The 12,314-nt window shown below is 39.2% G+C and overlaps 1 protein-coding gene across 3 annotated transcripts in view; it reads right to left on the minus strand.

Annotated features, from left to right (window-relative positions):
* Positions 1 to 8,091: 8,091 nt before the first annotated feature.
* The window catches only part of LOC123772853 (uncharacterized), a 603,147-nt gene continuing 598,924 nt past the window's right edge, over positions 8,092 to 12,314 (minus strand). For 2 of the 3 annotated variants that reach the window (XM_069323344.1, XM_045766194.2), the window contains exon 4: positions 8,092 to 9,693. In XM_069323344.1, the coding sequence (XP_069179445.1) occupies positions 8,911 to 9,693 (783 nt within the window). In that variant the 3' untranslated portion in view covers positions 8,092 to 8,910. The remainder of the gene's footprint in view (positions 9,694 to 12,314) is intronic. The other variant, XM_069323343.1, reaches the window with a different exon arrangement.

Genomic DNA, 12,314 nt, shown 5'->3' on the forward strand with positions numbered 1-12,314 from the left:
CCACGAAACCATTGGAGAAGCCGTTGTTGACTAGGACCTGCCTTACCCTACAGAGTTCTTCGTCGACTTGCTTCCATTCTGAGCTGTGGCTGAGAGCACGGTCGACAAATGCGTTAACAACACTCCTCTTGTACCTGTCTGGGCAGTCGCTGTTGGCATTTAGGCACATTCCTATGTTCGTTTCCTTAGGCTGCAGTGTGGAAACCTCCGCTCTTTTCCATGACTGTTACATCTAGAAAGGGCAGCTTCCCATCCTTTTCCATCTCGTAAGTGAAACGCAGCACGGAACTCTGCTCAAATGCCTCCTTCAGCTCCTGCAGATGTCTGACATCAGGTACCTGTGTAAAAATGTCGTCAACATACCTGCAGTATATGGCCGGTTTCAAGTTCATGTCGACTAAGACTTTTTGCTCGATGGTACCCATGTAGAAGTTTGCAAACAGGACACCTAGGGGAGAACCCATGGCGACCCCATCTACTTGCTTATACATGTGCCCATCCGGGCTCAAGAAGGGTGCCTCTTTAGTACAAGCTTGGAGTAGTTTCCTCAGAATATTTTCTGGTATGTCAAGAGGAGTACAGGCTGGATCACGATACACTCTGTCGGCTATCATCCCGATTGTCTCGTCCACAGGTACGTTGGTAAACAGCGATTCTATGTCCAACGAGGCTCTTATCCCTATGGCCCGTGTGCCCCGCAGTAAGTCAACAAATTCCTTTGGAGACTTCAGGCTGAAGGCGCAAGGAACATAAGGAGTCAGCAGGCCGTTGAGTCGCTTCGCCAGTCTGTACGTGGGTGTGGGTATCTGGCTAATGATTGGCCGAAGTGGGTTTCCAGGCTTGTGTGTCTTGACATTTCCATACGCATATAAAGGTTTATATTCCCCAATGATCTTTGGCAGGTGGAGTCCGGATTTCTTGGCGTTCACAGTTTCGATCAGTTTCGATCATTCCCCCCCCCCCCCCATAACAGTAAGCAAATTTATAGCAAGTGAGGGCCTGTCCGGGAGCTTGTTATGAATTTGCTTACTGTTATGGGGTAATGAGTATTAATGGGAAGGGCCAACAGCTAGAATCAGAATGTATCAAAATTAGTGGAGATCAGATAGGCCCGGCCCCCAATAAGAACATAAAACAATATTAAAATAGTGGCTTAAAATAACTGTCAGTCTAGCGGAAGATCACTGATCCCCTTCACAGGGAGAATGGAAACTCCTGTAATATTACTTATTTATTAACCCCCTCTAACAACCCCCCATATACATTACTATCATAACAATAACTACTTTACCACACTATCTTATGTTAAAAGCCTTGGTCCACATAGGCAGGATACCAGGTTATACAATTACGACAAGCTAGGGTAAAGTCTACTTGAAAAGAACTCGAAAGCTTGAAGCAGCTCGGGGTAGTAAGCCCCACGTGGTACCCTATCACAACACAAACACTTAGGGATGCCCAGAAACACTGGCCTATACTACACAATATCTCTACATATCACACAAGCCTAGCTAGTAGCACGGTTACATAGGGTTGTTACAAATCCTACATGGATTCCAACATTATCATGATGCTTATTAATAATTATTGTTCTATTCTATAATTAGTATAGTATTCAGTTGTGTATCCGGTTGACATTGTATGATATTAGACTTGTATGATGTATATTTTAACATGCTGTAGTGTGCCTGAGTTGCATTATATTTGTATGAGGCTTGAGAGCAAGTTATTTCCTGTTGGAGGGAGTGTGGTTTATTCCGTGTGGGGGGATGACCATATTTGGATGTGTCCAGGTTTGGGGCTGGTTGTCAAGCTAGCGTTTATATTTCAACCTTGATTAATTCTTATTATTGTTTGCCATTAAATTCTTGAGAGCAATGTAACAGTATTATATACTCTTAAGATTATGGAATTAATGGTTATTAGTACTATACTTTTGTTAGTAGAGTTTCACAAGAGTTCATGTGGATGCTTAGTTGATGTTGGTAGGACGCCTGCCCTGCGAGCCAGGATTTACTCAGAAGCATGGCTGAGCTGATCGAGTGGAGACATGTATTTGAGTTAAGTCTGTGGTTATTGTTATTTTAGCTGATTACTTAGTTAATTCTCTTTGTATGACTAATTGTGCTACACCATTTATTCATTCATGTCTTTTAAGAGATGGTCTGTGTTTAGTAAGGAATTTCATTGATATTATTGCTTGCTGAAGAATATTTCTGGCTGTTATATTTTTACCATTTATGTGTTATATTGTGTCACCCTTAGCATAGTTATATTGTTTTCCCGTTTATGCAGTGTTTTATTCATACCCTAGACACTTTTTGGCAAGGCCGATTTTCTTATACTTTGATTACTGTTGGAAGAGAACCTTACTAAGTCTCGAGGGTTGTGACAAATGAGGGCCACTGTCGGGGAGCTTAAACCTTAATTCCCTGAAATGTATGTACAAATTGACAGTGCTAATTATTAATAGCAATTGCCTTCCTAGGTACTCTGTGATTATCTAGTGACACCTAATCAAGCCGTTGTGCATTTCTATGTCGATCTGAGCTGCTGTGACAACTTCTCAATGCTTCACGATTTGAGGTAAGTGTTCAGCTTGTGCCAGGGGCCAAGCATAATTTTCAGTGTTGTTACAAGTGCTAAGTTGTGATAATTGAGCCAACCATGGAGGATCAAGTTGCTGTGCTGGTGGAACAGCCAAATTTGGGTAAAATTAAAGACTTGAGGAAGTCTGGTTTGTTATTGCTGGCTGATAAATTGAACCTAGCAGTTTCCAGTAAAATGTTGAAAGCTCAAGAGTTAAGAGTTATTGTCACACACTTGGTGGAGGAGGAGAAACTTGACGAGGAGTGTTTAGGAGAGTTAGAAGAAGAGTCAAGTGACAAGGTGGCAATCTTAAAGTTGGAGATGGAGACTAAATTAGAAATGGCTAGACTGGAAGCAGACAAACAGAGGTTGGAGTTGCAGAACCAACAAAAACAACTTGAATTGGAGACTACGCAACAGATGTTGGAGGCTCAATTACATCTAGCAGAGCAACAAACTAAACAATTAGAAATTCAGCAGAATATGGCTGAAAATAATAACAGGTTAGAACAGCAGAGAATTGCAGCAGGTTTGGGTAACACTAGTAATAATCCAGAGAGTACAAATAGTTCTTCCAAGTACAGTAAACATGTAGATTTACCTAAGTTTAATGAAGAAGATCCAGGAATATTTTTTTTTGCATTTTAAGAAATTAGCAGTCAGCATGAACTGGCCTGTCGATCAATGGGTTGCCATTATGCAAGGGTAATTTTAGGGTAAAGCTCAGGAGGTATTTGCATCTTTGCCTGCTGAGAATTCTTTCGATTTTAAATTTGTTCAACAGAGCATCTTGAATGCATACCAGCAGATCCCAGAGGCACATAGACAAAAATTCAGAAGTTTAAAAAGAGCACATGACCATACTATTTCTGACTTTGTACGGGTTAAATTAAATCACTGATAAATGGGTTAAAGCACTTAATATTACAGAGTTTGAGACTTTGAGAGACCTCATAGTAGCTGAGAAAGTATTGGGATGTCTACCAGAGAAATTATCTTTGTTTATGGCAGAAAATAAACAAACCACTGATCTTATGAAACGAGCCAAGCTAGCTGATGAGCATGAATTACTTACTAAAGTGCCTTTTAGAGCACCAATTAATCATTATAATGCTATAACTAATCATTATGCTCCTAAAACTCATGTTTTCCAGACCCGACCAGCTACTTCACCTTCTCCCCTGAACCCTTCTCCTGTAAAGCCTAAATCTGAGAAACAACAGACAGGGTTGTCAACCTCAAGTAATGTAGTGATTAAGCCTGCAGTGGGTTCGGCTGTTCCGACCACTGGCAGGTATTGCACGCATTGCAGGAGAAGAGGTCATGTGGTAAATTCCTTCTATGCTTTGCACCCTGAGTTGAGACTGGTCTGATAATGAGTAGGGGTTTGCAAACCTTTAATGCCAATGTTGCTCCAGTCATGCCCAAGTGGATGACTAAATTTGATCCATACCTACATTCAGGTACCTTATTATGTACTAGTCAAACCTGAACCTGGAACCTGGAAGCCAGTGCAGTTGTTATTATTTTTTTTATTTTATTGCAATGCTACAGTTTACAGAAAACACACACTTATATAACAATATACCAATCAGTGTTCGAAGACCTCGTCCAGCTCCTCGGGGGTCGGGTGCGTACCCAAGATACAGCACGCATTTCCCCTCTGAACAGCGACACTGAGGCGCTGGAACATAAAACTGGCCGCTCTTGGGTCTCTAGTCTTCCCAATGAGTTCCTCGCCCAGCTCCTTCAGGAACTTAAGTGCACATTTACCCCAGGCGCCCAGAGTCTCAGAGCCTATTGGCACGAACCTGTAACAACGTTCTAGGTCCCTGTACTTGTTAGTTTTCTGGGTCTCCCTGAAGGTGGCCGCCCCGCCTCCCTCAGCTGCGCTGTAAGGTAGATAGGTATCAGCCAATGTGGATGCACACGTGTAGTCCCACACGACCTGTTTACCTTCCCTCCACGGCTGCTGGGTGACTCCATCTGGGCGTTTTTGGCTGTTGTCAGGTCTGCACAACTGAGGTTCCCTTTGTGCTGGGCACCCAGCTGAAGCCAAATTACTCTTGATGATGTCATTGACTGCTTCATGTCTGGCAATCTTTCCCTGTGTCTTACGACAGATGAGACCATGACTGCCGTATTGGTCTGCCCGTGCATGGCCGCAAATACACCGGTGCTCGGTGGAGATAGGGGCGGCAAGGCGCAGAGCAACACCAATACTTAGGGTCCGATGGTCCAGGCGGGTGCCCAAGGCGGAATTAGGGACTGCCAACAGGAAGTCCGCGGCATGGGGCGCTTGCACAGCTAGAAGACGCGCTTTGTCCTTCCTGAAAGCTGCCTCCAGCAATGATGTGGCGATGTTCTCCACTATGGGGCTATCCCATTTGGACTGTTTGCAGTCATTTGGACAAGTCGATCGAGGATGAGAATTGACAAGAGTGTCCCACTGACCGGCTCCTTCCGCGAATTTGGGATCATGAATCCCAATGGAGTCTCTTAGGTGTTCCGGTAGTATTTCCTTAACTAATTCACCTGTTGCACTGGTCGAGGATAAGAATGCTGGCAATGCTAACTGTGTCGCCTTGCGAATACCTATTCCCCCGAGTCTAACTGGGAGCGTTGCTTGGTCCCATTGGTCATCTTGCAGGGAGAGGTTTAACACTTTCACGGTTATTGACCTTAGGAGTGTGTCATATTCTGTTAATTTTGGGCAGTCGAAGGAGGGAGCACACCTTAGAAAATAGGTCAGTCTGGGCAAAGCCAGGCACCTTGTGAGAAGGTACAAAGCATCGTGGGCGTCCAAAGCCCCTATTCTTCCCTCTATCCTCCTCAGGTCGTTCAGCTTTTCTTCGAGGACTACCTCAATGGCGCTCGAGCCCAGAGGTGCCCCTAGCAGCACACTGTCGGTGGGAGCGATCACTTGGGCTCCTGGCAATATGATTCGCACTACATCTATGGTTGGTTGGCTAGATGAGATGATTTCACTTTTTAATGGGTTTAGGGTGAGTCCTAACTCCTCTCCCTTAGATTTCACCAGCTGTAGATCTTCTAGCAGGGACTCCTGTGTCCCTGCCAGGGTGCCATCGTCCAGGAACCAGATGTTGAGTTCGCTGGTCAACCTGCTTGTGACCTCTTTAACAGCCATGCAAAAAAGAAAAGGGGCAAGTGGGTCTCCCTGCTGGACACCTTCTGCAGAAACAACTTCATGTTCCCCAAACAGCAGCGTCGATTCCCTACTGTACCCTGCTGAGACGAAGGGGAGTAGAGAAGGAAAGCTTGTTCGAACTGCTTCCAGTACCACATCCATTTTTACCTGGTTGAAGGCATTTTTAAAGTCTAATTTAATTAATGCCTTATTTTCTGGGAGGTGCTTGATATAGGCTCATGCTGCATGAGCTGCTGCTTCACAGCCATGGGGGACACCAAAACCTAGTTGATGGGGTCGAAGCATCGTCGCAGCGTCTATGCTAATTTTTCTGACAGCTGCCCTAGCAACAAGGCGCCGAAGTGTGTTACCCACGGCAATGGGTCTGACTCCACCATCTTTCTTCTTGAGGCCACAAAGGGATGTTCCAAAGAAAAAGGGTTTATATATATATATATATATATATATATATATATATATATATATATATATATATATATATATATATATATATATATATATATATATATATATATATATATATATATATATATATATATATATATATATATGTCGTACCTAGTAGCCAGAACACACTTTTCAGCCTACTATGCAAGGCCCGATTTGCCTAATAAGCCAAGTTTTCCTGAATTAATATATTTTCTCAAATTTTTTTCTTATGAAATGATAAAGCAGTCTCCGTGGTGTAGTGGTAAGACACTCGCCTGGCGTTCCGCGAGCGCTATGTCATGGGTTCGTATCCTGGCCGGGGAGGATTTACTGGGCGCAATTCCTTAACTGTAGCCTCTGTTTAACGCAACAGTAAAATGTGTACTTGGATGAAAAAACGATTCTTCGCGGCAGGGGATCGTATTCCAGGGACCATAGGATTAAGGACTTGCCCGAAATGCTACGCGTACTAGTGGCTGTACAAGAATGTAACAACTCTTGTATATATCTCAAAAAAAAAAAAAAAAAGCTACCCATTTCATTATGCATGAGGTCAATTTTTTTTATTGGAGTTAAAATTAACGCAGATATATGACCGAACCTAACCAACCCTACCTAACCTAACCTAACCTATCTTTATAGGTTAGGTTAGGTTAGGTAGCCGAAAAAGTTAGGTTAGGTTGGGTTAGGTAGGTTAGGTAATCGAAAAACAATTAATTCATGAAAACTTGGCTTATTGAGCAAATCGGGCCATGCATAGTAGGCTGAGAAGTGAGTTCTGGCTACTAGGTACGACATATATATATATATATATATATATATATATATATATATATATATATATATATATATATATATGTGTGTGTGTGTGTGTGTTTGTATATCACGAAAATAAACACGTGATTAAAAATGTGACAATGTCAGACCACGGAGGAAAAATGAAACAGAAATTTCCTTAAGTACTTTCGTATATTAATACATCTTCAGAAGGAGTGATTTTACAGATCGAGTACTGGACATAAATGGCAGGAGAGAATGGTGGAGTGAAGTGAGGTACAATACGTGTACACTGAAGAGGGCCTATTGGCCCATCTGATGCAGCCCATTGGCCCATCTGATGCAGCAACCACATACAGGCCCACAAAGAGATAATTATAGCATAAAATAGTAAATATATACAATGAATTAGTGAGACAAATGTGTTCCAATGATCCTACTTAAATCGCCCTTTAATTGATCTATTAAAAATGGATCTAAGTTATATAGACCACTGCTAATGTTCAAATTACTTTCTTTTGTAATCTGTATCAAAGCAGATTCAATTATGTTTCTGTTATAGGTGCTTTTACAATTCGTTATTGAAGAAGCCATCTCCCAATCAATTTGGTGAGCATCTTCTGATGCTCACCAAATTGCTCTTCATCTTCATCTTCTTCATCTTCTGATCTTCTTCTTCACCATCTTCTTCTTTTCATTTTTCCTCCGTGGTCTGACATTGTCATATATATATATATATATATATATATATATATATATATATATATATATATATATATATATATATATACAGTATATATATATATATATATATATATATATATATATATATATATATATATATATATATATATATACATATGCAATTGACGATCACAAAACACTGATCATTTTATGCGGAAAATCCACAGAGAAATATGAAATGAGGTGAACGTTTCGGCTTGTTAAAGCCTTTGCCTTTGACAAAGACTTTAACAAGCCGAAACGTTCACCTCATTTCATATTTCTCTGTGGATTTTTCGCATATATATATATATATATATATATATATATATATATATATATATATATATATATATATATATATATATATATATATATATATATATATATATATATATATATATATATATATATGAGAAAGCTGCATGAACGCGCAAGCCATATATCACTAAGAACTCTTTGACCCGGCCAGGATTCGAACCCATGTCATCCAGGATCACCCCTAAACGTACACAGTACCAGTGACATGAATTACTGGATAATTAAATGGGTATTGCCTCATTCTTGGAATGTACCACACATACACTTATCCTTTACATAATTTTACACCTATCACAAATCTTACAAATTATAAAGCTATATAATTTATATAATCATGGACTTACATTAATATTATCTAATTCACTACATTTTATAAATTAAGATTTAATAAAATTGTTTTTTGTAATTGATTTACCCGACAATTTTGCATGAATTGGTCCTATTAATTGAATGATTAAAATCCATTAAGTGACCAAACAATGCATTGGACTCTTGACCTGTTCTTATAATATATTTGTGTTAATTTATTCTTTGGTAAAGATGTTTATACTTACTTGACCAACATAGAACTTATTACAATCTTTACAGAGAATTTTATACGTACATCCAATGGAATTTGAAGTGAGATGGCTTTTTATGATTTGTAAATGCTACAGTGATATGAAATTATTATAGTAATGTATGAATTTCATTGAAATTATCATTAAATGGCATAATTATTGTATTCTTCTTACTTTTATCAAACTAAAGAAAGTGTTACGAGTAATTAGGCAGCTTTATCAATGACTTTGGGTATTTTAAATTTAAACCTAGACTATATATGGCACTAATTTCACTAATATCAGTAATCTTCACTAATATTACTGATTATTTCACTAATAACCAGTAATCTATCTGTGCGTTCAAGAGCACATACTTTTAGCTTTCGATGATAATGCAGTTTGAAGAAGCTTTTCGGTATCTTCAAATCTTCCCTCCGCTGCTAAGTGCCTGGCCCGACTAAGAAAACTGTAGGTGTAATATTTTAAATGACGGTCGAACAGTTGCATCAGTATTTCTAGGTGGCCATTCATGGCAGCTAGGAGTAGAGAATTCTTATAAACCACGTCTTTACCGGTGCAGTAGGAGCGGTAGAGGAGATAGGCAACCTCGTCACTCGTCCCGCCTGCTGCCACCACCAGCCGAGTCCCGTCCAGCGTCTCTTCGTCATATTTCTTGATGGTATTTCTAACCTCTTCAAGATCTTCGGCAAGGGCAGCCTTAGCCAAAGCCTCATCGAACTTCGTATCCACTAAAGTGAGTAACTCGGTTATCCTCTTCCAGTGCCGCCTTGTCACCATCTTTGACAGCACTTCACAAAGACATTCATCCTTATACCTAAAATTCTGCTGGAGGACTGTGAACACACTTTCCCACAGCCCCTGATCGTCAGCTCTCTGGATCAAGCTCTTGAACGTCTTAGTTGGCAACGGCAAGTTTCGTCTAAGGACCTGATGTACAATATCCCACTGATTATTATCAGCGGCTTTGGTGATGACAAAGTCTGCTTCTTCACATGTCATCTTGACGTGGACGTCAAGGATTATCCACACGACCTTCCAGTGTCTTTGAGCGGCAGCAGCCATGATAGCAGTCATGTTTACTTTGCCTGCTATTCTTGCAGGAACTGACAGATCAATGTGGCACTGAAAAGAATAGTCTTGGATTTTATTATAATTTTAAAAATAAAGTTCAATATTACAATCGTCAGGGAAATAAATGGTATTTGTCAGCTCTAACTGCCGATCATTAGACTATGAAAATGCTTTAAAGGATTCAACAAGACAATATTCACCCCTCAAACTCTTCTAAAATAAAAGCAAAGACCAACAACCATAGGAGAAAATGTTAATAAATATACAGGGCATCGAACTGGCAGCCACACGTCACTGACCTGAGTTTACCTGAGTTTACATCAGTTTACCTGAGTTTATATCAGTTTACCTGAGTTTACATCAGTTTACCTGAGTTTACATCAGTTTACCTGAGTTTACTTGAGTTTACCTGAGTTTACCTCGGTTTACCTGAGTTTACATGAGTTTACCTCAGTTTACCTGAGTTTACCTGAGTTTACTCATGTTTGTTGATGATTATGTTGGAAGCTTTCATCAATGTTGACTGATGTTAAGGATTATATATAACATGTGTAAGTATATCTCAAGTCAGCTGGGGATAGAAACTTTATCTTCTGGACAAGAGACAAGTACAAACTATGAATGATTATTGATCTAGTAAATGGGGGAGCGAATTTTTATACTCTGTTTTTTATTTTCAGACAACATTCAGCCTCCTTGTTTAGATCCCTAAACATGTTAAACATAAACTCACTCCATACATTCTCTTGTGCTATTTACATGTACAAAACCTTGTTCCTAAATGCAAATCCTGAACTGAAACTCTTTCTTGACAGATGTAATAAAACCTCTAATCACCACACCAGAAATAAATATCACCACACCAGAAATAAACTGTAAGGATATTAGGTACCTTTTTAGTTTTAGTTTTGAATAAGGCAAACGTTGGACAGATTTTCAATTCGTTTTAGAATGAGTTCCATAAACTAGATCTCTTTATTTGAATAGAGTATTTACACAGATTATATCTAACAATATAATATAACAAAACAATATAACGATACAATATCCAACTCTGGCCCCAGACATCACTCGGTACCCCTACTCAAATCTCTTAATATGTTAGATATTAAGTCACTGCACATTCTCTCATGTGTATTATACATATATAAAACGCTAAACTATAATGCCAATCCTGATCTTAAAAGCTTCATAGAAGGTTGTAACAGAACCCATGAGCACCACACCAGAAATAAATACAGTTTTGATATTCCTAGAGTACGTCTTAATCAAACTAGAAATGCTCTGCAAATCAAGGGGCCCAGAATGTGGAATGACCTTCCCAACCATGTTAAAGACTGTACCTCTCTCAACCAGTTTAAGATAAAAACTAAACACTACCTAATAAATTCCCTGTAATCTACCTCACTCCTCTATTGTCAACCCATGTCTGTTTTTTTTTTTTTTTTTTTTTTTTTTTTTTTTTTTTTTTTATTCAACACTGTTTGTCAACCTATTGTATTTGTGCTGCTTTTTCAGTCATGTTCCCCCTTTTTTTTTTATCTTTATTTGTATTTGTTCTCAACATCTTTTATTCTTTATGCTCAATTAGTATTAAGTTCTAGATATTAATGTTTTTCTTGCCCGAAACGCATTGCGTAATAGTGGCTTTAGGCATTGTATGTACTAGCTCTATCTATATATCAATCCATTAATGTAACATCACTTGTATGTATATACCTTACCTGAATAAACATCTGAATCTGAATCTGAATCTGATTGAGTTTGACTCTGGGGATATCAAAGATATATTTATTTCTGGTGTGGTGATTATGGGTCCTATTACATCTGTCCAGGAAAAGTTTCAGAAGAAGAGTTTGCATTTAAGAACAGGATTTTGTAAATGTAAATGGCACTAGAGAATGTGTGGAGTGAGTTTATGTTTAGCATGTTTAGGGATTTAAACAAAGGGGTTGAGTGTTGTCCGAAAGCAGAGATTGTTATTGTTCTGATAGCAAATTTTTGCTGGGTGATGATGGGTTTGAGGTAGATTTCAGTGGTTGAACCCCATGCACAGATACCATATGCTCACAGATACCCCATGCACAGATACCATAAGGATAGATTAGCGCATAGTATATTAATAGGAGAGCAGAGTTTGGAACATAATATCTGATTTTAGAGAGTATACCAACCGTTTGTGAGACTTTCTTAGTTATGTGTTGTATGTAGGTGCTGAAGTTGAGTCTCTTGTCTATGTATAGGCCAAGGAACTTTCCATCATTTTTATTGCTGATGTTAACATTGTCTATCTGAAGCTGAATTGAATTTGTTGATTTTGTTCCAAATAAGATGAAGTAGGTCTTTTTTTATGTTTAGTGTGAGTTTGTTGGTTGACATCCACAAGTGGACTTTTTTTAATTCATTATTCACAGCATTATTTAGTGTGTGTGTTTGTTGGGGTCTGAGTAGATGAGGGTAGTATCATCAGCCAATAATATAGGTTTAAGAATGTTAGAGACATTAGGCATTGATGTATATAAGAAGTAGTAGAGGTCCTAGGATGCTGCCCAGTGGCACTCCTATGGTTAATGGTAGAGTGGGAGAAGTTATATCAATGATGGCTACATATTTCTGTCTATCACTAAGATAGGATCGGATATAGTTCAGGGAAAGGCCCAGATTCCATAATG

The sequence above is a fragment of the Procambarus clarkii genome, chromosome 12, assembly GCF_040958095.1.
Source record: "Procambarus clarkii isolate CNS0578487 chromosome 12, FALCON_Pclarkii_2.0, whole genome shotgun sequence".
NCBI lineage: Eukaryota > Metazoa > Arthropoda > Malacostraca > Decapoda > Cambaridae > Procambarus > Procambarus clarkii.